This window comes from Ostrea edulis, chromosome 4 (assembly GCF_947568905.1).
Source record: "Ostrea edulis chromosome 4, xbOstEdul1.1, whole genome shotgun sequence".
In the NCBI taxonomy this organism is placed as follows: domain Eukaryota; kingdom Metazoa; phylum Mollusca; class Bivalvia; order Ostreida; family Ostreidae; genus Ostrea; species Ostrea edulis.
Window position 1 is genome coordinate 11,542,577 of NC_079167.1, and position 25,107 is coordinate 11,567,683.

At 34.6% G+C, this 25,107-nt stretch overlaps 1 protein-coding gene across 1 annotated transcript in view; it reads left to right on the forward strand.

Annotated features, from left to right (window-relative positions):
• The first annotated feature begins 667 nt into the window (after positions 1-667).
• LOC130053990 (protein obstructor-E-like) overlaps positions 668-25,107 on the forward strand; it is a 30,751-nt gene continuing 6,311 nt past the window's right edge. Inside the window, exon 1 of the mRNA XM_056161955.1 lies at positions 668-1,051. Within this exon, the coding sequence (XP_056017930.1) occupies positions 685-1,051 (367 nt within the window). The 5' untranslated portion in view covers positions 668-684. The remainder of the gene's footprint in view (positions 1,052-25,107) is intronic.

A 25,107-nucleotide genomic window follows, 5' to 3' on the forward strand; every position in this document is an offset into this window, starting at 1 on the left:
CCGGTAAACGGAGTAATCCTTAGTCAAGATCAGTATGTAGAGAACGACCTAACAATTGGTATGACACACGTCAAACAGCATCCGACCTAACGACAGGTTGCATTTGTGAATAAGATCATTATAACAACCATAAGACTATTGAAACCCAAGTAACATCAACTTATCTATCTGATCATTCAAATCTTGCAATCTCTCTCATACTTTCTTTCAAATATCATTGATGATATTCAGCTGTTTGAAAAGATACCAGTACCAAGGTGCAATGTATGTTCAACTGTAATTTGATATTTTATATGTTGTGAAAATATGTACAGAAAATGATTCGTGGAATTGAAAGAATATTTAAATATTTGATAACATCCATATTTTGCTCAGGATTTTTAGTGTGTTTTTGTTTTTCTAGAAACGTTGCCGTGCATATCTAGATACTACATACCGTTACTGTGTAACATCCCTGAATACTTAAAATTTTCATTTTATTCAGTACTCATTCAGAAATTTGAGAAACATACCACACCTCAACTTTGCATTGAAAACTAATGGGTTTCAAAATTGTAGTGTTGTTTTATGTTTCAGAGAAAACGCACAGATGTATGACGTATAATTCATTAAATATGACATTGATCTTTCTGCGGCAGACAAAGTTTCTTTCATTAGTTGAATTTGACTTCAACCACAGAGCACATGAAGACTGTATGTGAGGAAATGAGTTTCTGGTTCTCTACAGTGTGGGTAGTGTTTTATGGCATTTTGATACAACCCTCGGCATCCAAGGAAAATGTTCAACAACGATCTTTCGAGGAGATCCTAGAAAAACTGGGGCGTGTGTGTTTAAACAATACAATAGGACATCACAAAGCTGCGTCTACAGGGATATGTGGTGCGCTCCTTCTTACAGAACAGAAATCTAATATATTTACATTTGATAAGGCGGAACTTATTTGTCTAACTTACAGAGAGAAAGATTTTAACAGATGTCTCTTTCAAGCTTGTCCCAGCTGTAGGTCATACAAGTTTGGTGAATATGACAGGAACCTCACAGTCAATGATGGTAAGACGTAGAAAAGCCCACTATGATATCAACTAAAGGGAAAGTATTATGTAGCATCTCAACGCCTACCAAGGCAATATACATTAGTCTGAATAATTTAAACATTCATTACTTAATTACCAGTTCTTTCGATCTGGTTTGCTCTCTTCTTTTTATATCTATAAACAAGACCCATCACACTTCATGATCATTGGTAATTAACAAAATCAGTAATTATCTCGTAAAATGTAAGTGTTGGTCTTTCAAAAATTTTAAAATAATTTATTCATATTTCAAGTTACATTGTACATGCACCATTACAGTGTTCAAGACATTCGGGTGTATGATAACATGAAAACATCGATCAGTATATGATAATTTTATTCACAATGTATTACTAATTCTATCAAACATACGATTTAAATCGTTCTGTAGTCGTTTGTATACGAGAGTGCATCTTTGAAGAAGCTTTAACATGGGTAAAAAAAAATTCAGTGTTTTCTTCAATCACAACGCCTCTCACCTCTGTCGGCGCGGGTTCGAATCCCGCTCGCGTCGGTAAGTGAGAAAGTTTCCCAGTTTACTTTCGGAAGGTCACTGGTCTCTTCCCAGGTACATTGTATCTGGGTTCTCTCTTCCACCAATAAAAACTGGGCGCCACCAGATAACTGAAAAATTGTTGAGTGTGGCGGAAAACACCAATCAATCAATCAATTTCTTTGATCTTACAATAATATATAAATCTTATGTAAATAACAGTAAATGTTGCTATCGTAGAATTCAAGTTATTCAAAATGACAATTCATGGTTGTTTTCAACATAAAATCCAATAAGACTGTGTTTCAAATTTGACAACCGTTAAAGTTATTTCCCATATACAGTGTATGTTTTTAATTTTCGCAAAAATAAATCAAATGTTCATTGTCTTCAACGTTTTCTTATGTAATTCATACACTGTGCATGTCAGATTCGGCTTTATTTTGCCTCAGAAAAGTCATGATACATAGAAGATCATTGCGTAATTTCAAATTAAATTCTGCTACCCTAATTCATACATATTTACAGTGTTGTTTTTGTTAATGAGACCCCAAGAGGATATATTAATATTTAAAGTTCTAAGTCTATAGAAGGATTGATACAGGATGGTTTTTTTTTTTTTTTTTTTTTTGGTTACGAAAATGGTATACATCATTTTCGATGAAATGTCAATTATTTCAATAGATGTTTTCATTGATATAATTTCAAAACTGGGTTTCAAGCGCAAGTTTTGATAAGGTAAATCCTGAAAATTCTAATTTTCCTAACTTTCTATAAACATCATACATAATTTTGTATTCACATAAAGTATTTCTTTTTCTTCTATGATTATCGTAAACCATTCAATGGGTTTAATACCATTTTCATCAACAATATCAACCACATCTGAAACTACGTTTTATTCAATTGTCAAAAAATACGCATTTTCCTTTGTATTGAATATATATTTGTATATTGCTTAATGTCCCTCTCGAGAATATTTCACTCACATTGAGAAAGTTTATTTCACAATTATCCATAATGGTTGACATACATTTCTCACATTATCACCAGTGTGAGATCGACTTTACCCATGTGAGACAGCCATGTGAGATTTTTCTGTCTCACACTGCTGCGACGTCATTTGATTGTGACGTCATATATTTTCTATGATTTACGTTACACGGTGAAGATTTACGTTACACAGTGAAGTAAAAATATTTTACATTGTTATCTTTAAATTTTAATGTAGTATAGCTTTTTGGTGGACAACCTTGGGGTTTTTAGTTTACACTTACAGTGTAAACCATTTTCGGGTATGCTCTTTCTGCCTATCTAATTAGTTTTTGCATCGAAGTTCAAATGAGGATTTTGATAATCTAAAATTTTCTGAAAGCTCCTAATTTTATGCACTAAACTGTAGTTAAAATGTGAGAAAAATAATCCTTCATTATTTACTCGTGTGGGATAGGGAAATTCCACCTCTGGAACAAGATTCACTGTCTAGGACTCGGCAAAGCCTCGTCCAAGACTGCGAATCTTGTCCCCTCGGTGGAATTTCCCTATCTCACACTCGTACTAATGAAGGATTCTATTAGTAACACACCATACAGTTTCATATCAATGTGTTCTTGGAGCCGTTACATGAATTGAAATTATATTTAAATATTTCAGTATAGAAATTGTTAAAATTGCTTATGAGTTAAAAAATCATTCAAAACTGCAGCGTTTATTTTAAATATATAATCGATATGTATATCTCTTTCTATACAAAAACTATTCAAAAAATCTGTTATACTAGTATTGGAGGAATATAGCTTCTCCACCCATGCATGCTGCTTTCAATGATTTTATTTTGGGTTCAATACATGTATAAACTAAATTGATACCATCTTCAGATATATTCCCAACCATCGTGTTTCTTTTAATTATCCTTTTTGTTCCAAATAAAATTAAAAAATATTAGGAAGTTTTTTGATAATTTGATCTTATTTATATATACATGTATATTTGATCTTTTAGATAATCGAGTACACATGCTGTACATGTAGATATATACTACTACCAATTCATCTGTGATTCAAACTCTAGCTTTAGTGATGCTGGCCCTAAACTGTGGAATTCTCTACCATATATCAGAACTGCTGCTTGTCTCTGTATCTTTACATCTAAACTAAAATCTCATCTGTTTGCAATTCATTACAAAGAGTCTGTGCAGATGAACTCAGAAGTCAAGATTACTATGTTGTGCAACCATAACGGACTAATTCCTATCTTCACCTACTAGTCATTTGTTCTTATACAACTTATTTTATTGCTATTTAAATAGCGTTTAGAGCAATAGGAAGTTTACGCTTTACAAAATAAATTTATTTATCATAATCATATGAATTTTGATGTAGCAAGAGTGTTAATTTGACACACCTTCCCAAAATAGACAATTTTCTTCTTTTTCTCCCATGATTCAAAGAGATTTTCGACACACACACGCAATATATATATATTCCTCTCCTTATAAAATATCTTAAACACTGAATGACACAGCGACTGTGTGAGATTGCATCAGTGTGTATAAGTAGCGCTTTAGGAGCATAACAAAACTTCCTTTCTAGGGAAGTCGTTGTGGCCGAGTGGACTTGCGCACTGGTTTGACAATCTTGCTAGGCGGTGGGTGCCGTACGTCGCTGGTTCGACCCCGGGCTGGGGCGAAATTTTCAGTACCTAGTTGTGATTATTCAGTGCTTTATATATTAATTAATTGATTATCACATGTATCGTTTAGATCCTAGGGGTAAACGTAAGGTTGGGTGTTATAATTGTTTGTTTGTGCTTTATATATATATATATATATATATATTTATTATATACTTTCAATTTCATCTCTTCTTTTTTCTTTAAAAGTTTGCGGGCATATATCACACGATATATGCCCGGAAACATTCCGGCCCGCAAACATTACGTCACAATCAAATTTCTACGCCGTTAATTTTCAAATTTTTCATGTTTTTCATCTTTTACTCAGTTAAACCGATAAAGTTATTGTTAAAAATAAGATTATTGTTACTTTCTAAATGAAATTGAAAGTATATAATAAAAAGGTTATAGACATTGTATGGGAAATATGACGACCTCGTTTTTTGTCGCGAACGGACCTCGCAAGCTCGGTCCGTCTACGCGCCGAAAAACTCGGTCGTCATATTTTCCCATACAAAGTCTATAACCTATAAATATATACCTTTTCACATGTGTCATTCACAGTAATATCATCTATATCTGTAATTTGACCCTTCGATAGTCCAATAAAATTAAAATGCTCTCTGTTTTGAAGAGTTGAATTTCATACCCGAGAACTTGTTAAAAGTATTAATTTCACTTATTGCTGGCTTTACAGAGGCAATGTACAATCGTCAACATGTTGTGATATTTTTACTTCGTAACTCATACCAAAATGTATTGCGTCATTATGACGTAATCTAGCTAATACTGACAACATTTCAGCAACAAACAAAACAATTATCGCGGAGATCGGGCACCCTTGATGGATGTCCCGCATCAATATGTACATCTTTCTGAAAGCCGGTTATTATTTTCTATGTCTAAATAAAGAATTTTTGTATCGGATTTAAATCCATTTGATGAATTCTTGTCCAAAATTAAAGAACTCGACCGTGTTTTTAACATAAGTGCCCATTCGACGGAATCGAGCGCCTTTTAGAAATCAAGTAAAAGTAAAATTGTCTCTTCATTATCATTTTCACATTATCAAAAATATCAACAATAAGTCTAGCATTCAAACCAACATATCGACCTTGTATATAGGCAGGCTGGTCCTTTTGTGGTGTGGAAATACCATTTCGTTGTATTATATATGCTTCCCCTTGAATCGGTGGCAGATTATGTAAAATGTGTATAGTTTATTTCCTAATTAATATTTCAGTGATTTCGTCTCGCAAGAATTATTATTGTATATACGTGTATATATCTTTTGAGTTTAGGCGATTCATGAAAGTAAAGCAAAATGTTGTATTTTTGTTAACTATTGAAAAAAAGAAACCTTAGATTTCACTAGAGGCTAAAGATACATGCAGACAATAACCTTAGATTTCACTAGAGGCTAAAGATACATGCAGACAATAACCTTAGATTTCACTAGAGGCTAAAGATACATGCAGACAATAACCTTAGATTTCACTAGAGGCTAAAGATGCATGCAGACAATAACCTTAGATTTCACTAGAGGCTAAAGATACATGCAGACAATAACCTTAGATTTCACTAGAGGCTAAAGATACATGCAGACAATAACCTTAGATTTCACTAGAGGCTAAAGATACATGCAGACAATAACCTTAGATTTCACTAGAGGCTAAAGATACATGCAGACAATAACCTTAGATTTCACTAGAGGCTAAAGATACATGCAGACAATAACCTTAGATTTCACTAGAGGCTAAAGATACATGCAGACAATAACCTTAGATTTCACTAGAGGCTAAAGATACATGCAGACAATAACCTTAGATTTCACTAGAGGCTAAAGATGCATGCAGACAATAACCTTAGATTTCACTAGAGGCTAAAGATGCATGCAGACAATAACCTTAGATTTCACTAGAGGCTAAAGATGCATGCAGACAATAACCTTAGATTTCACTAGAGGCTAAAGATGCATGCAGACAATAACCTTAGATTTCACTAGAGGCTAAAGATACATGCAGACAATAACCTTAGATTTCACTAGAGGCTAAAGATACATGCAGACAATAACCTTAGATTTCACTAGAGGCTAAAGATACATGCAGACAATAACCTTAGATTTCACTAGAGGCTAAAGATACATGCAGACAATAACCTTAGATTTCACTAGAGGCTAAAGATGCAAACAATAACCTTAGATTTCACTAGAGGCTAAAGATGCAGACAATGCACGCTTCTTGTGAGTGTTACATTGTGAATCTGAATAAGCAGTCGTAAGACTTGCCAGCAGTGTAACGTCTGCCTGAGAGGGAATCCTCTGGACATAAGTATCATGAACGCTGAATAAGTGTTAGGGAGCTTATACATCACTGTTATATTGAGGCTGAGGAACTGTCAGTGTGTGAGTAATAGCACGGTGGCGAATCACGTGACTTTCGCATGACCTATTATCTGGGAAAATGACACAGTTTTTTTTTTTTGGCGGTCGGAAATTTTTCGACTGAAAAAAAAACCCACCTGTGGCAATGTTCTCTGCTTCTGTCGCACGTAGAACTACCATTTTAGTATAGATTTGTTCCTGAGAAAATCCTTCAAATGTTGATATAAGTTATGTGACAATTCGTTATTGATAAAGGTGTTACTTATTCGTTTGAATTTCCCCTTGTATTGACTTTCATCGCCATTTTCCCGGGTAATAGATCACGTGATTCACCACCATGAATAGGAGTGTTGGTATCTCCTTGGCAGAGTTGCGGGCACAGGATGTTGATATCCTTGTGAAGTATAGATTGGAAGAAATGTTGGTATCCCCTTGTACCTAGCGAATGCGAGAGGTGTTGGTATCCTCTGCATAGGTACTAGGTATCAGTAAGGCTCTGTAGACTTGGCTCACGAATACTAGGTCTCTGTGGAGAGAAGGTGAACCTGTAGTTGACAGCCATAGTCAAGGTCAGACAGACCCATTTATATACGTTGCGCATATTTGTATATTTCGGAGTGTATTAAGTTCTCCTGAAGGTCAGTTAGACCTATTGTAAATACATTGCACATATATCTGTATATTTTGAAGTGCACTAAGCTCTCTGATGTCTGTTACTACGCAGATCTGGTCCCACGATACAAGGCAGACATATAGTCTGACCCCCCCCCCCCCCCCAACCGGTTAAACTGTAATATAACATTATCCAATATTTTCTGCAATCTTCTTGCTAACACAAACGCTAAATTCTTGCAATATGTATTGGTGAGGCTGATTGGTCTATAATTATTCAGTTGCCTTTTATCAACTTTTTATACAGTGTATATAATAATGAAATGAGAGGTAAACGTTGTCAATAGGTAAGCGATTTTTTCCCATATGAATAGTTGATGCATGAAAAATTGTCACTTTAACTCGTTCCAAAATTTCTTATAAAACTGATGTTATTCCATCTAAACCATTTTCACCTTCATATCAAATAAAATAGATGTACATTCACCAAGAGTTGGAAATCAGTTTAACATGTTCTTGTCATCATCACTTAAAATATTTTCAAACTTAGTAAATATTCATTAAATTCACAATTTCTGTTTTCTTCTCAATTTTTCATAAAAGGCACACATGGTTTTCAAAATATCATCATATTCACGTGTAACTTTATTTTTCTCATTGCACAATTGTTTGATCGTATTTTGGTACTGACAACTCTTTCCCCCAAATATGCTGAATTTCTTTTCATCATTTTCAATCCAATTCGCTATTGATCTTATTTGAGCACCAACTGCTTTTCGATCAATGAAAGGTGAATATAACGAACAGTGATCAATCTCATAACTCCAACAAGCAATACAAAATAGAGAGTTGGGCAAACATGGACCCCTGGATATACCAGAGGTGGGATCAGGTGCCTAGGAGGAGTAAGCATCCCTTGTCGACCAATCACACCCGCCGTGTGCCCTTTATCTTGATCAGGTAAACGGAGTTATTCGTAGTCAAAATTAGTGTGCCAAGAACGGCCTAACAATCGCTATGAAACAAGTCAGCCAGCATTTGACCCAGTGATAGGTTGTATTGGCAAACTAGATCGTTATAATGACCATAGAATTTGCGAAATGCTGACTTTAAACGAGACTGTTGAGAGCCCTGCACCATCAACTTGTTTGTCAGTAGCCTGTCTCGATTTAAAAACTGATCATACACAGAACAAGCTCTTGCGTATCGAATCAGTTGACAGATATAAACACCATATGAAGGTGATAATGGAAGCAATGCTACATAAATATGGGAAGTGGACGATGAAGAAGCTGAAATCGGAAAAGTTCACATGGATTTTTGTAAAAGCATACTGGGTGTGAAAAGTGCTACCCCTAATGTAATGATTTATTGTGAATTGGGTATATTACCATTGCAATGTGTGAGAAAAATTACGAATTTTAAAATATTGGTTAAAGCTTTTATCAACAAAAAATTGTATCTTGAAATCATGTTATGACTATATGTGTAATGAAATGAGTAGTAAACAAAACTGTAAAAAATTGGGTAGTAAATGTTAAAGGTATTTTGTCAAATGTTGGATTGATGAACCTATGGTTAAATCAATGTACTTTGAAGCCACAAGACATGTTTGCAGTTGCTAAGCAACGTATTTTTGATAATTGTAAACAAACAATACTTTCTGAAATCAACTCTTCCTCAAAATGTAGAATTTATAAACATTTGATTGACCATTTTACTTAATCCTACTTAACTAAAAGAATTCCTATGCAGTATAAAAAGTTTATATGTAAGTTAAGATTATCGTCTCACTGGTTAGTTATTGAAACCGGTAGATACAAAAATGTTCCTTTAGAAAGACGTCTGTGTCCTTTATGTACCTTAGATGTAGAATATAAGTTTCATTTTTTCTTTAAGTGTACCTATTACAGTCATTTAAGAATCAAATTTTTGAAAAAGTATTATCATATCTTTAAATTAATTCAACTTTTATCGACACTGAATGTAAAGGATTTAAGTAACTTGGGTAAATTTATTAAGAATTCCTTTGAAATTAGAAATACCAATTTATAAGCACAATTTCTATTCTTTCTTGACCTTTATATGGTTTTTTTTTTATAGATTTATTACAATGTATACTATGTCTATAAGCTGTATTTGCTTTTGACTAATCCCGTTTATCATAACGTTGGGTTGTTAGATGATCACTGTTCGTTATACTAGTACATATGATCTTGCTTTATCGATTACCGATTACTACTGACGACATCTCTGAACCTAAAGGGAGATGATAACTAGTTAGCATTGATTAACAGCAGTCTATTTTATCGTAATTTACATTATATTGGTACATTAAACTAGATAAACTTACAGATTTTGATCTATTCAGCAAAAGTTCGATTATGCCATTTTCTCAGGGCATTTTAACAAGAGCTTGATTAAATAAGGCATCACCCCCTTTATAGGGAAACAGAAATGGACAAACGCTATGAACATCACACCCAGGAACCATGAAACTCTAGTCGAGTGCTATTTTATCTTTTATTTCTAGTCAGGCCCTTTATCAACTGAGTTATCTGGTACCAGTGATTGAAAGAAGCTGACTGCTACATCGTCTTAGGCAAGGGCGTCGGCAAGTATTCGGCATTGGGGAGGAGAACCGGATCAAAAGGGGGGTTGTAACTAACGTATTTCGCCATGAATTCACATTTCCACAAGAATCTTGATATTTCCCCATTCTATCAATGTCTTAAATAAACTGCCTTATAAAAACAAAGTTGTTATACTTTTGCCTGAAAAAAAAAGATAAAAATTCAGGTCACCTTCTACTAGTTTACTCTACTGCACTATGTCAGTTTCGAAATAAGAGCCATATTAGTTGTCGTTAATAATTGAACATTTTTAACTTCTTCTTGATAACTACTATTCCAATTCTTTTCAAATTTGATGTGAAGCATTATTAGAATAAGAGAGACATACATTATAAATTTTAGGATTCCTGTACCCCTGAGGTCTTATGTACGAGGCAAAAACTGCCACAAATTGACCAATTTTCAAATATCTTCTCTACAACCGCACGTGTAAGAAAAACTAAATGCATAGTGGTGTAAAGCAGAAATCCTCTACCAAAATTGTAAATTTCATGATCCCCAGGGTAGAGCTTCTAACCCCAGGGCGGGAACAAGCTTGGTATTTCGTTGAATTATTCAAAACACGCATATTTTTTTCTAGAATCCATAGGCCTTGGGAATATTAGTATTTTTAAAAGGCATACTATAAAGCCTGGCCTGGTCCCATTGGCCTGGCCTGGCCTCAAAATTGGCCTGGCCCCAATTTTGGCCTCTAATTATGCTCCATCCCAAATTTTGGCCTGGCCTCAAAAGTTGGCCCGGCCTCAAATTTGGCCGCTAAAAAAAAATTTGGCCTCAACCAAAACAAAAATTTTTTATTTAAAATTTCGATTGAATTCATTGATTTATTATTGGTTTTAGTTTTTCAAAGTCATAGCAGATAAATGATATGTTTCTGTTGTTTTGTAAATGTGCACTTTTAAAATAATCATGAACAACCACCAATCTGATTAATTTTATCGAATATCTATTCATTAGTTTATTGGTCAAATCATTTTCTTTTCCCTTCATAAACAAATTGCACAACTAATGAAACAATTGGCATATTGATTTTTTTTTTCCAGAATTATGATTGATTTCATTGATTTATTATTGGTTTTCTTTTTTAAAAAATTGTTGAACATGAATGATATGTTTCTGTTATTTTGTGAATGTTCACATTAAAATAATCACGAACTACCACCAATCTGATTGATTTCATTGAATATCTATTGATCAGTTTATTGATTAAATAATTTTTTTCCCTTCCTAGCATATGTACTAGTACACACCAAAAAAAGTATACGGAACTAATGAAATGATTGGCTTATTGATCATTTTCTGAATTATGATTGATTTCATTGTTTTATTATTGGTTTTGATTTTTCAAAATTGTTGAACATAAATAATATGTTTGTGTTGTTTTATAGATATGCACATTGAAAACTCTCATTTTACTAATGATCCACTTCACTTATTGATAAAAATACTACCATAAATCATACAGATTGAAACTACAACTTTGATAAATTAAGGATGTTCATATCTGTTTAAACTATTTGAAATAAACATATAACACTAGTGCTGTTATGAACTATAATTTGAATATGTAACTCCGGAATAATGCGTGGTTCTTATATTAGTATTGACATGCGCATGAATACACAATAATAAAGTAGTTCCTAAAATGGCAGATACCACGTTGTTTGATTTCTGCTGTTGTTGACCGAGTCAACCCTGTTCTGCCGAGCAGACATAACATATTGGCGACGAGGATGGCCAAATCAGTTATCGGACGAATCGAGGTATATGATAGCCATGTGGAAACGTGGGATTCATATAGTGAAAGACTGGAACAGTATTTTCTGTGCAACGAGGTGAAAGTCGAGAAGAAAGTTCCCGCGCTATTGAGTTTGGTGGGAGGCCCAACCTATCAGCTCTTAAGAGGCTTGACTGCGCCTAAAAAGCCAAGTGAATGTGAGTATGCTGAACTCATTAAAACACTCAGTGACCACTTGAACCCTAAACCCGTAGTTATATCTGAGAGATTCAGATTTTACAAGAGGGATCAACGTGAGGGAGAGAGTATCCGTGATTACCTCGCACAATTGCGAAAATTATCAGAACATTGTGACTTTAAACAAAACTTGAGTGAGTCGATTCGTGATCGCCTAGTCTGTGGACTTCGCAGTGAGGCCATACAAAACAAATTATTAGCGGAGAAAGATCTCACGTTGGAAATAGCGGTACAGATATCACAAGCTATGGAGACAGCGTCACGTGATGCCACCGAATTGCAAGCTAAGCATGTAGGCCTAGGCGTTAACAAGATTAATGTGAAACGTAAGGGATCCGGAGGACCTAAGCAGGGCACATCTCATCCGAAAGGTCAAGGACGTGGTGTGACACAAGAAAAGTCGAAGGGGCTGAAATGCTTTCGGTGTCATAGTACGCGTCATCACCCTAAGGACTGTTACTTTAAAGATGAACAATGCTACAAATGCAAAAAAATTGGCCATTGCAAGAAAGTGTGCAGAAATAGAGCTGTCAACAGTCTAGAAGCCGAGAATAGTAATTACAGTGATGACTTTAACGAGAGTCTCGTAGCCACTTTGCATGTGAATTCCTTGGACAATACACACCTGAATGCCATTATTTTGGAGCCTATCATTCATAACAGGAAAATCCGGATGGAGTTGGACACTGGAGCTGCAGTATCCGTTATGTCAGAAAGGAAATTTCGTGAACATTTTCCTGACAAAGTCGACAGTCTAAAAAAAACACATTTGCGTTTACGTACATACACAGAGGAGGTGTTAAAACCCAAAGGTGTAGCACGTGTACCAGTTACATATGGAAATCAAAGGAAGGAACTTAACCTATATGTTGTTCAAAAAGATGGGCCATCGCTATTTGGCCGAGAATGGTTAGCTCACATTACCTTGGATTGGCCTTCTATCAAATCTTTGTCAGTTGCAACAAGTAAAGTTTCAGGCACATGTTCCAAAGGGACAAAACATAAGTTATCTGAGATCTTGGGAAAACATGGACAGGTTTTCAAGGATGACATGGGAACCGTTAAAGGAATCAAAGCGTCATTGAAACTGAAGGAAAGTGCACAACCCAAGTTTTGCAAAGCACGTCCCGTGGCGTATTCGTTGAAACAAAAAGTTGAAAAGGAACTGAACAAGTTAGTCGACAGTGGTGTCATTACAAAGATAGATTACAGTGAATGGGCTACACCTATCGTACCAGTCATAAAATCGGACGGTAGTGTTCGGATTTGTGGTGACTTCAAAGTGACTGTGAACCCTGTCCTTGAAATTGACCAATATCCGCTCCCAAGGATTGAGGACATTTTTGCGGCATTGTCCAGAGGTCAACGATTTACCAAGTTAGATTTACGCCATGCGTACTTACAAATGACTGTAGATGACGAATCCAGAAAATTATTGACTATCAATACTGAAAAGGGATTGTACAGATACAACAGATTAGTATTTGGTGTGGCCTCAGCGCCAGCCATTTGGCAGCGCACAATCGATACTGTGTTACAAGGGCTGGCCGGGGTAAAATGTATAATGGATGACATGATCATCACAGGAACGAGTGAAGAAGAACACTTACAAAATTTGGAAGCAGTACTGCAGAGACTGGATGACTACAATTTGCGAGTAAACTTAGATAAGTGTGAGTTTTTCAGGGAGCGCGTTTCATATTGTGGACATGAAATCGACAGTGAAGGATTACACAAAACACAGGCAAAAATCGATGCAGTTATCAATGCTCCAAAGCCGACAAATGTATCGGAGTTGCGTTCATTCCTAGGAATTGTGAACTATTATGCCAGATTTCTGCCAAATCTGTCTATCACATTATATCCGTTACATCAGCTGTTGTCAAAGGAGAAGAAATGGGAGTGGACCCCTAAATGTGATAGAGCCTTCTTGGATATTAAACGAATGATAACATCCGAAGAAGTTCTGACACACTACAATCCCGATCAGCCAGTACGATTAGCTTGTGATGCTTCGCCATACGGCATAGGATGCGTCTTATCACATGTGATGGATGATGGGTCAGAAAGGCCTATTGCGTATGCCTCACGATCACTATCGGCTGCAGAGAAAAACTATTCACAGATTGACCGCGAAGCCTTGGGTATAGTGTGGGGTGTAAAGCGTTTCAATACCTATTTATATGGGAGACATTTTACTTTACTCACCGATCACAAGCCGTTAGTGTCTATTTTTCATCCAGAAAAGGGAATTTCAACAACTTCAGCTGCACGCATGCAAAGATATGCTTTATTTCTATCAGGATATGATTATGAAATCATGTACAAAAATACTAAAACGCATGGAAATGCAGACAGTTTATCGCGACTGCCATTATCCGAATGTGAAACTTCCGAAGACACTAGTGTTGACATAATGTACATGTCGCAAATTGAACAGTTACCAATTACGAGCGCCAAAATAAAACAGGAAACTGGACGCGACACAGTTTTATCGCATGTATACGAGTCTGTCATGAATGGGTGGATCACATACATTAAATCAGAGGACAAGGACCTGTATCCGTACTTCAGCCGCAGAGATGAATTAACTGTGCACAACGGATGTCTTCTATGGGGTATGCGTGTGATAATTCCACTGAAATTGAGAAGCCATGTTCTGAACGATCTGCATGTAGGGCATATTGGGATAGCAAAAATGAAGGCCTTGGCCAGGAGTTTGGTGTGGTGGCCAGGCATCGACCAAGACATTGAAAATATTTCAAAATCATGTGCAGGATGTAGCGAATTTAAACGTTCACCACCATCCGCCCCAGTTCACCCATGGGAGTGGCCCACTAGCCCATGGGAGCGTGTTCATATTGACTTTGCCGGGCCATTTTTGAACTCAATGTTTTTTTTATAGCAGTTGACGCCCATTCAAAGTGGCCGGAAGTGATCCAAATGCGCGAAACGACATCAGATCTTACTATTGATGTGTTGCGATGCATATTCTCTAGAAATGGAGTGCCGAAAGTCTTAGTGAGTGACAATGGGCCCCAATTTACATCTGCTGACTTTCAGAAATTTACCAAAGCCAATGGCATAAAACATGTGACCTCCGCTCCTTACCACCCAAGTTCCAATGGACTAGCTGAGCGGTTTGTCCAATCTTTTAAGTCAGCCATGAAAGCAAGTAAAAAAGACAGCGGATCTTTACAAACCAAATTGGCAAATTTTCTTTTAGCATACAGAAATGCTTCACATGCAACCACTGGAGAGTCTCCTGCAAAACTATTTCTTGGACGTACTTTATCATCTAGACTGGATTTGGTGAAACCGAACACTGAGCGAGATGTCAAGAGTAAGCAATTTGACATGGCTAACAAAAGAGGGAGTCCACTACGTGCGTTCGAACCAGGAAGGGAGGTGATTGTAAGAGACTACCGTAAAAACGCAATATCAAACTGGGTATCCGGAACTATCAGTGAACAAACAGGCCCAGTCTCATATCGTGTAGAAGTGGCACCAGGTCAAACGTGGAGACGACACATTGATCAGATTCAGGAGTTCGCGGCCAACGTCAGTGCATCAGATACACCTATTACAAATGATATCTCTGTAAATCAGCAATCCGGTGCTATTCCCAGGCAGGACTCACAGCTTGATTCGCGAAGTCAAGATATCCGTATGTCTAGTCAGGATAGTCAACCACCTAGTCAAGAGGTCAGTACTCCACCTCAGATTCAGCAAACTGATCAGCGTTCGGAACCGAGAAGAAATCCAAGGCGCACAGCTGGTCCGCCAAGTCGTTACAAAGACTTTGTATCGTGCAAGTGATTCCGTTTATGATTGCAGTGTTTCAGGGGCATAATAATCCCCTTGCAATCTATTTGGGGCCAGAAAGGTATCTTTTTCTTTGTTTTTTTTTTAGTATTCGTGTTAGCAATTATGTTGCACCGTGACAAAGTGTATTTTGTTCAGATTATGTGTTCAAGTTAATTGATTGAAAGCTTGTTATTATTACTGAAAGAAGAAAATATAATTTTGTCATTCTAGCGATGAACAGTGAATTATCATTAGAACAATTCAATCCTTAAAATGAATTTTTAGCATATGGACTTTTCCCCATGGACTATCATATTTGGTGGGAAGGAATGTTATGAACTATAATTTGAATATGTAACTCCGGAATAATGCGTGGTTCTTATATTAGTATTGACATGCGCATGAATACACAATAATAAAGTAGTTCCTAAAATGGCAGATACCACGTTGTTTGATTTCTGCTGTTGTTGACCGAGTCAACCCTGTTCTGCCGAGCAGACATAACAAGTGCTGTAATGGGATATCAGATTATTTACAACATATAAATTTAACACAGAGTTCTACATTGCCGGTCTTGACAGGAAGTCAAGGTTGAGGTTAATCTATGATTTACGGTTTGAAATGTCACACAGCTCTGCACAGAATGTTTATTTTCAATAATTATCGGAATGAAAGATGATTATTTTGATGACAGTCTAAAAACGTTAAGAAGTAAAGCACAAAATTAAAGCTGCACTTTGTGAATTTGTAGATGCATAAATCTTTTTTCTCCATTATAAGACAATATTATGAGCATTATATGTATCTGATAGTTGCTTAGATATAGCTGATGCAGTGGTAAGATGGAGGTATAAACGATGTTTTTGTTAAACTCATGCAGGCTTTGATATAGAATAAGAAGAGGGTGGACAGATTCAATGTAATAATTGGAATTAGTTCTGTTTTACTGTTGCTTTATCACAAAACCAGAAAAAAATCACAATTTTGAAAATTCAGACAAACAATTTTGTATACCTTATTTAGTTTAGGCACAATCATAAAATGAGTTACTAATTAAAATTTTCTGTTGTATCAAACACACCCTATTTGTAAATGTTGGACTGTTTCATTGTTTCTGTATAATGGAATTTCCAACTTCAGCAAAAGTTTTCATCACTATCTCCCTTTATCCTGACAGGACAGGCATGGGAACTTGTCAATTTTGCAATGAGTATTGAAACTTAATTATGAAATCAAGAAAGAAATACATGTATTTATAATACATCATAATTATTCGTTTTAATCTACATTGTTCATTCTACGTGTAAAGTATAGATAAATGAACACTAAAATACAAATCTAAAATCCTTAATTTATTGGCTATTATCATTATGTTAGCAAACATTTCACTGCGTTTATTTTGATTTTTTAAAAATGTCATTTACCATGCTTTGGAAATTAAACAAGTAACACTAAATGCGTGGTATCTGCACATTGAAAACATTAAGACCACATGCTCTGTTCTGATTCTTAAAATTGAATTCATTATAATGACAACATAATTGTAACACTTTTATAATATGTAAATTGACATCAAATTGAATTCAATTGAATACAAAAAATATCAATAAATCAATCATTTCATCAGTATACTTTTTGGTGTACTAGTACATAAGTTATGAAGGGAAAAGCAAATAATTTTGTCAATAAACTAATCAATAGATAATCAATAAAATCAATCAGATTGGTAGTAGTTCATGTTTATTCTAATGTACATATATCATTTTATTTCTACAACTTTGAAAAACTAAAATTAAACCAATAATAAATCAATATGCCAGTTGTTTCATTGGTTGTGCAGTCTGTTTCGGTGTGTACAGATATGAAGGGAAAAGAAAATGATTTATTCAATAAACTGATCAATAAATATTCAATAAAATCAATCATACTGGTGGTAGTTCATTATTATTTTTAAGTGCACATTTCCAAAACAACAGAAACATATAATTTATCTGCTAACTTTGAAAAACTAAAAACCAATAATAAATCAATAATATCAATAACAAAAATTAATTTTAAAAATGTTTTTGGTTGAGGCAAGAAAAATTTTAGAGGCCAAATTTGAGGCCAGGCCAACTTTTGAGGCCAGGTCAAAATTTGGGATGGAGCATAATTAGAGGTCAAAATTGAGACCAGGCCAATTTTGAGGCCAGGCCAGGTTTTATAGTATGCCTTTTTGAAATTGAAATGCAGGAATATGTGTGACAAAGATAAAACAAAAATATCAACTAGTTGTTTTAAACAGTGATTTTAACTACTTTGCAGTATTTTCCCTTAAATTTATACATGCACAGTGTATGCTCATACTTTGTAATATTTTTCAATAATTGTTCAATGACTTGATGACTTACCATGTTGAATCATCAATGCTTTGAAACATCGATTGACCCATTAATTAGACGATGAACAATTGTAGCAAACCCGCACTTACGGCAATGTGAGCTGTTTCTTTTTGACCCACATGCCAAGTACAGGTATGACTGTTTGCACCTGTGTAACTATTAAGGAATAGTTTTCGCACTTTACCGCTCTATTGACCACAGATCACCGATCCAATGAACATATACCACCGTTAACAAATTTTATAATTTTGTATTTTTATTTTTATTTATTTATTTTTTTTTTATTTATTTATTTGTTTTACAAAATTATTGGGACCACTTTGCCGACGCTCTTGTTAAGGTCATATGATACCCTAAAACAAATTGCTATGGTATTTCTCAATTTATATAACACTATTTATCACCTTTATTTTTGCATTATTCACAAATGTTTGCTTGAAAATTCATAGAAAATATTACCCTAGCCTTGAAAAATGTCTTTTTATCTCAATTTTTTAAAGATATGACTTCCCATTGAATTTTCGAGGAAAGATATGTGAATAATGCAAAATTAAAGGTCGTTTTTATAGGAAAATTTTGTGGTAAATATAGGTTTTTAGCAATATCAAAACATTTACAATGCTTTTGTATAAGGAATTAATGCGCGCATCTATTCTTTTAAAGAGAGCAGCAATTCCATTAAAGAGATCATTAATTCAATTGTGGATATGTTGAATTGAAGATATCTTTAATTATATAGTTGCTCTCTCTAAAAGAATTATTGCTCTCTTCAAATGAATTAAAGATATCATTAATTCAATTGAAGAGAGCAATAATTGAATTAATGCGCGCATTAAATCAATTATTGCTCTCATCAATTGAGTTAATGCGCGCATTATATCAATTATTGCTCTCTTCAATTGAATTGTAGTGCGCATCAATTCAATTGTTGATATCATTAATTCATTTGAAGAGATCATTAATTCAATTAAAGCGCACATCAATTCAGCTGAAGAATTAATGCTATCATCAATTCAATTAATGCGCGCAATAACTCAAAATTGAAGATATCATTAATTATTTGAAGAGATCTTTAATTCCATTGTTGCGCGCATCAAATGAATTGATGATATCTTCAAATAATTGAAGATATCTTCAATTATTTGAGTTTATGTTAATTTGGCGCTCCATAATTATGCATTTGAAATCGATAAAATTAAAAATAATAATCGAAAGAACATTTTATGTATTTTTAATATTTAGATTAAATCTAGCTTATTTCCATCCATATATATTAAATAAAGGTGCAATTCATTTAGATATGCTTGAAAAACAAAATAAATTCACATGCAATCTTGACAAGACAATAGAGAGAATGACAAATACATTCATATATTTTAAAAGATTAGGACAACTCGTTCTGAAAAATGGTATTTAAGTTGGGTTTTATTACCTAGAGTACGAACATGTCAAGTAGTTGCGAAAGCCTAATCGTCTCAAATAAGACATGAAAATATATCATCTCGTAATAACAATTCAATTGTCTTGTTACTGCGAGAAATCTTCTTGTAATATTAACTACTTAGTATTTCCCTGTAACGATTTGTTATATCATTATAAGGATTTAGTTATTTCGTTATCACGACTTAATCATTTTGTTAACGAATTGTTATTTTGTTATGACGAGAAAATTTTCTAATTCAAACGACTTAGATATCTTGTAATAACTTAAGGATAATATAGTTCTCATGACTACGAATATCCTTATAATAACGTAGTATCTCGCAATATCGATTTAGTTTTCTCGTTATACCGACTTAGTTATCTCGTTAAAACATATTTTTATCGCTACAGCGAGTTGATATTTTATTATAACTACAAATGATCTCGTTATAACGAAACAACGCGAAAATGATCTCGTTATATAACGAGTTGTTATCTTATTATAACGAGGAAGTGCTCTCATAACGGCGTGGTATCTCCATATTACAAATTAGTGTTCTCGTTATGGCGACTTACATGTAGTTTTCTACTTATAATTACTATGTATTGCGTTATAGTAAGAATTTCTTCTTGAAAACTATTATCGTGTTGTAATTATTTAGCATCTCATTATGACGACTTGTATCTCGTTATAACGGCCTAGTATTTCGAAATAAATACTTACCTATCTCGTTATCGCGACTTAATAGTTCGTAATAATCAAATGTTATTTTGTTGTAAAGACTTGTCGAACTTCTTAATAACAAATTTTAAAATAACTCATTATAACGAGATCATATTCCTGTTGCAATTAGGAAATATTCTGGTATATCCGTGGGTCCATGTTTGTCCAACTCTTCATTTGTATATCTTATAAGAATTATGAGATGGATCACTGTTCATTATCTTCACCTTTTCATTAAAGACTGTGTCCTACTCTTTTTGACATAGCCATATAATTCTAGTATGCTGTGTCATTAAAAAAGAATAAATATTAAACTGAGAAGAGACATGGATATTATTTTTCTTATTACAGGTCACGATAATGAACTTTTTTATTGCATGATATGATTACCTGATATGCAGGATTTTTATGTGTACGGTACGTATCAGACAGTGGCTACATTGTATAAATAGCCACCGTCTAAAAATAACCCTATCTCCACCCATGTGAAATCACCACATGTTTTAATATTTTGGTTGATGGCCTATTGGGGAGGGACTATTTGGAAATGCTTCAATAAAATTACTATCTGTAGACATATAATTATATTTTACGTGTTATTCACCGGGGGAAAAAATTCACCATCTTTAGAAGTGTCTGACTTGTTAAACCATGATAGTATGCAAGCTGCACATTTTGAGTAATGTCTAAAACTCTAATAAGATGAGAATTACCTTTATTCCGGGTCGTTTCGCTTCAGATACAAGTGATCAATACATAGCTTCGCGCTCACAGGCTGTTTCGCCAATAGGCATGATGAAAGGCTTTGGCTTTAAAACTAATATTTAAAAGTTCGTAACTAAGCATCCAACTCTTAGTACACAGTAGCTTTCTTAAATATTGATGACTTGTTGGCGAAATAATTTGTTATATTTCTCTCATACATAAAGTCATGGGTATCAGCCAAGTGTTCGGTCAATCAAAATAAACAAATCGCGGTGCGGCTTTGAAGTTGCTACTATCAAAGTGGCCCATAATTATGAGCACTCTAGTGTATTACTTTTGAACGTCACCAATTTTGCATGAACGTCATTCCTTATAAAAACTTCAACCTAGTTAGACGTAATGTACACTGTGTAAGAATAGCATGTTTATTTCATTTATTGGTTTTTTTTATTGGATGACGCGAATAAAATCTCTCTTCCCCCTCATCCCTCTTTCATAAATGCAAAATTCTGAAACATCGGGAAATCAAACGCCCTTTTCAAACCGCATATATTCAAAAATTATCTATTTGATTTTACACTTTTTCACCTGAATTTTTTTTTTTTTATATACGAACAAAATGAAACGCTTGAACGAAAAACAGATTTGTCCGAACAAAGAATGGATTTGTCCAAACGAAAACCGTAATCAAACACAGATTCCTAGACACACCAGAGATGGGATCAGATGAATAGGAGGAGTAAGCATCTTCTGTTGACCGGTCACATCGTGAATCTTATATTTCGACCGGGTAAACAGAGTACTCCGTGGTCAAAATTAGTATATAAAGAATGACCTAACAATTGGTATGAAATATGTCAGACAGTATTCGACCTAATGACAGGTGGTTGTATTTATAAATTAAATCGTTATAAAGTCCATATATTGCGAAGAATGTCAGACATTTCGGCCCATTGACATTTCGGCCCATTGACACTTCGGCCCAAAAAATTGGACACTTCGGCCCAAAGACATTTCGGCCCAAGAAACTTCGGCCCTCATTTTTTTTGGTATGAGGCACTTCGGCCCATATTTTTCATTTTGCTAACATCACCCATTATTATTGCGTGTCCACAACATTATAGTAAATGGACACTTCGGCCCAGTGACATTTCGGCCCAACGACACTTCGGCCCAATGACATTTCGGCCCAAATGTTTAATAACGACATTCATGGGTCAATTCCTTTGGTTTTCATATTTTGTCACTTCGGTCCAAACGTTTCGGCCCAAATTTTTGAGACACTTCGGTCCAATCTTTTTTTTTTAAACTGGGACATGTCGGTCCATTATACGTTTTATTATTCTGCTTTATATATCACACACATTTCTTTTTAAAACAACATCATAGTATATTAACATTTCGGCCCATTTTTTAAAATGACGATCACTGACACATAATTAAATAGTTTCTAGTGTTTGACATAAGTCATCTATATGTAAACAAAAACAAGACACGGGCCTTGTTTACGTAACGATGAATTTTGAGTATGGTATCTTGCTTGTAACTCAACAGCTACATTAAATTCTAACTTTGGCTGACCATTAAAAATACTTTAGTTAAACATTGTAAACAGTAGAAATGGAAAAATAGAGTTTGAAAATTTTCAGCTCAAATCATGTCCATGCCCTTTTAACAAACGATTCATTGCTAACATTGGATACCTCGCTATTTGCTGGGGTGTCCTATATTTTATTATTTTCTCTCTGGGACTTGGGCGTTATTTGACGCCTTCGTTGTTCCCAATCTTTATTTTATCCATTCATACATACATACATACTGAATGACACTCACTTACAAAACTAATATATATCACAAGACATCATCCCGGGAAGTAATCTTCCTTGTCAAATTTATAAAGTTATATAAAACCTTTGACATTTCGTAATCTCTCTGTAATAATAGTTTTGCCCAGTAACCCAACATTCTGGTTTTGAATATTTTTAGGTATATAAATAACTTGTCTTCGAGTTCTTGACCTATTACAGACAGTCCTGTAATATTTTTGTCAATGAAAAACTTTTCTAAATCGTTCAAATAAATGACAAAAAGAAACGGATACAAAATAATATTTCCCATTAATCACTCGTTTGGTAAATATAATATAATATAATATTGAATATTTTCACACATGAACTTACTAGTTTATCAATTTTCAATAGCTTTCTTGACTTCGTCGTCAGTAATTTTTGCATTTATAATATCCTCAACATGTTCACGTTCCTTTACATTAACATGCGGGAACTCCCCTCCACCATAATCGGCTTCATTCAGGTCTCTAAAGTATTTAAAAAGAGTATTTATATCTATTTATTCCTACACTTTGTCTTCTGATTACCATTGATTAATTTCCAAAGTTCTCTTGGATTATAGCTTTTTAATTTATCAATTTTTTCCTTCATTTCGTTCTTTTGTTCCCTTATGGATTTATTAATTTTTTTAAAAATATATATTTTCTAGTATATAATGATAACATTATGTCATTAGTTGTTAGGATCCTGACCACTATATTGCAACTTTATATCATTAGTGGATATTGTATCATTAATGGTTACTACATTATTTCTTCATATATACCAAATAATATTGTTGTTCTGTGAAAATATGAAGATATTCTAAACTTGTATTAAAGCCACTCTTCAATATCATTCCAAATCTCCTTTACTAAATAACACTCAGCAAATAGATGTTCAATTGATTCAATTTCATTATTGCAGAAACAACATGTTGGGGATTCTTTAATCTTAAGTTCATATAGATCTGAATTTGTGAGAACTATTCTATGTAAAATTTGGAACTGTAACCAATATAATGAAGAATTAAAAACAAATGATATAACATCCAAAGGAATTGACCCATGAATGTTATTATTTAACATTTGGGCCGAAGTGTCAGTGGGCCGAAATGTCACTGGGCCGAAGTGTCCATTTACTATAATGTTGTGGACACGCAATAATAATGGGTGATGTTAGCAAAATGAAAAATATGTGCCGAAGTGTCTCATACCTAAAAAAAAAAAAAAAATGAGGGCCGAAGTGTCTCAAAACTTTGGGCCGAAGTGTCCAATTTTTTGGTCCGAAACGTCTGGGCCGAAGTGTCCAACTTTTGGGCCGAAACGTCCGACTACCATTGCGACCTATTGATTTTAAACGAGATTGTTAAAACCCCTGCAACATCAACTTATTTCGCAGCAGCCTGCCTCGATTTAAAAACCGATAATTGTAAAATTTCTTCACGAATTCCTTTACCGATACCAAGTTTGCCGACAAAATCGTATACTAATATTAGTAGTTTAAATCCATCAACGAAGCGATTGTACAATGAACTAGAACCTATCGGGTTCAGGTAGTATTGCAAAGAGTGAAGTACAAAGTTATAGTGTAGCAGTGTTATAGTGTAGCACAGTGTTAAAGTGTAGCAGAGCGTTATAGTGTAGCACAGCGTTATAGTGTAGCAGTTTTATAGTGTAGCACAGTGTTATAGTGTAGCAGTGTTATAGTGTAGCAGTGTTATAGTGTAGCACAGCGTTACAGTGTAGCACAGCATTATAGTGTAGCAGTGTTATAGTGTAGCACAGCATTATAGTGTAGCACAGCATTATAGTGTAGCAGTGTTATAGTGTAGCAGTGTTATAGTGTAGCACAGCGTTATAGTGTAGCACAGTGTTATAATGTAGCAGTGTTATAGTGTAGCACAGTGTTATAGTGTAGCACAGTGTTATAATGTAGCAGTGTTATAGTGTAGCACAGTGTTATAGTGTAGCACAGTGTTATAGTGTAGCACAGCATTGTAGTGTAGCACAGCATTATAGTGTAGCACAACATTATAGTGTAGCACAGTGTTATAGTGTAGCACAGCATTATAGTGTAGCGGTGTTATAGTGTAGCACAGCGTTACAGTGTAGCACAGTGTTACAGTGTAGCACAGCATTATAGTGTAGCAGTGTTATAGTGTAGCACAGTGTTATAGTGTAGAACAGTGTTATAGTGTAGCAGTGTTATAGTGTAGTAATGTTATAGTGTAGCACAACGTTATAGTGTAGCTCAACGTTATAGTGTAGCACATCATTAGAGTGTAGCACAGCGTTATAGTGTAGCATAGTGTTATAGTGTAGCATCGCGTTATAGTGTAACACAGCGTTATAGTGTAGCAGTGTTATAGTGTAGCACAACGTTATAGTGTAGCA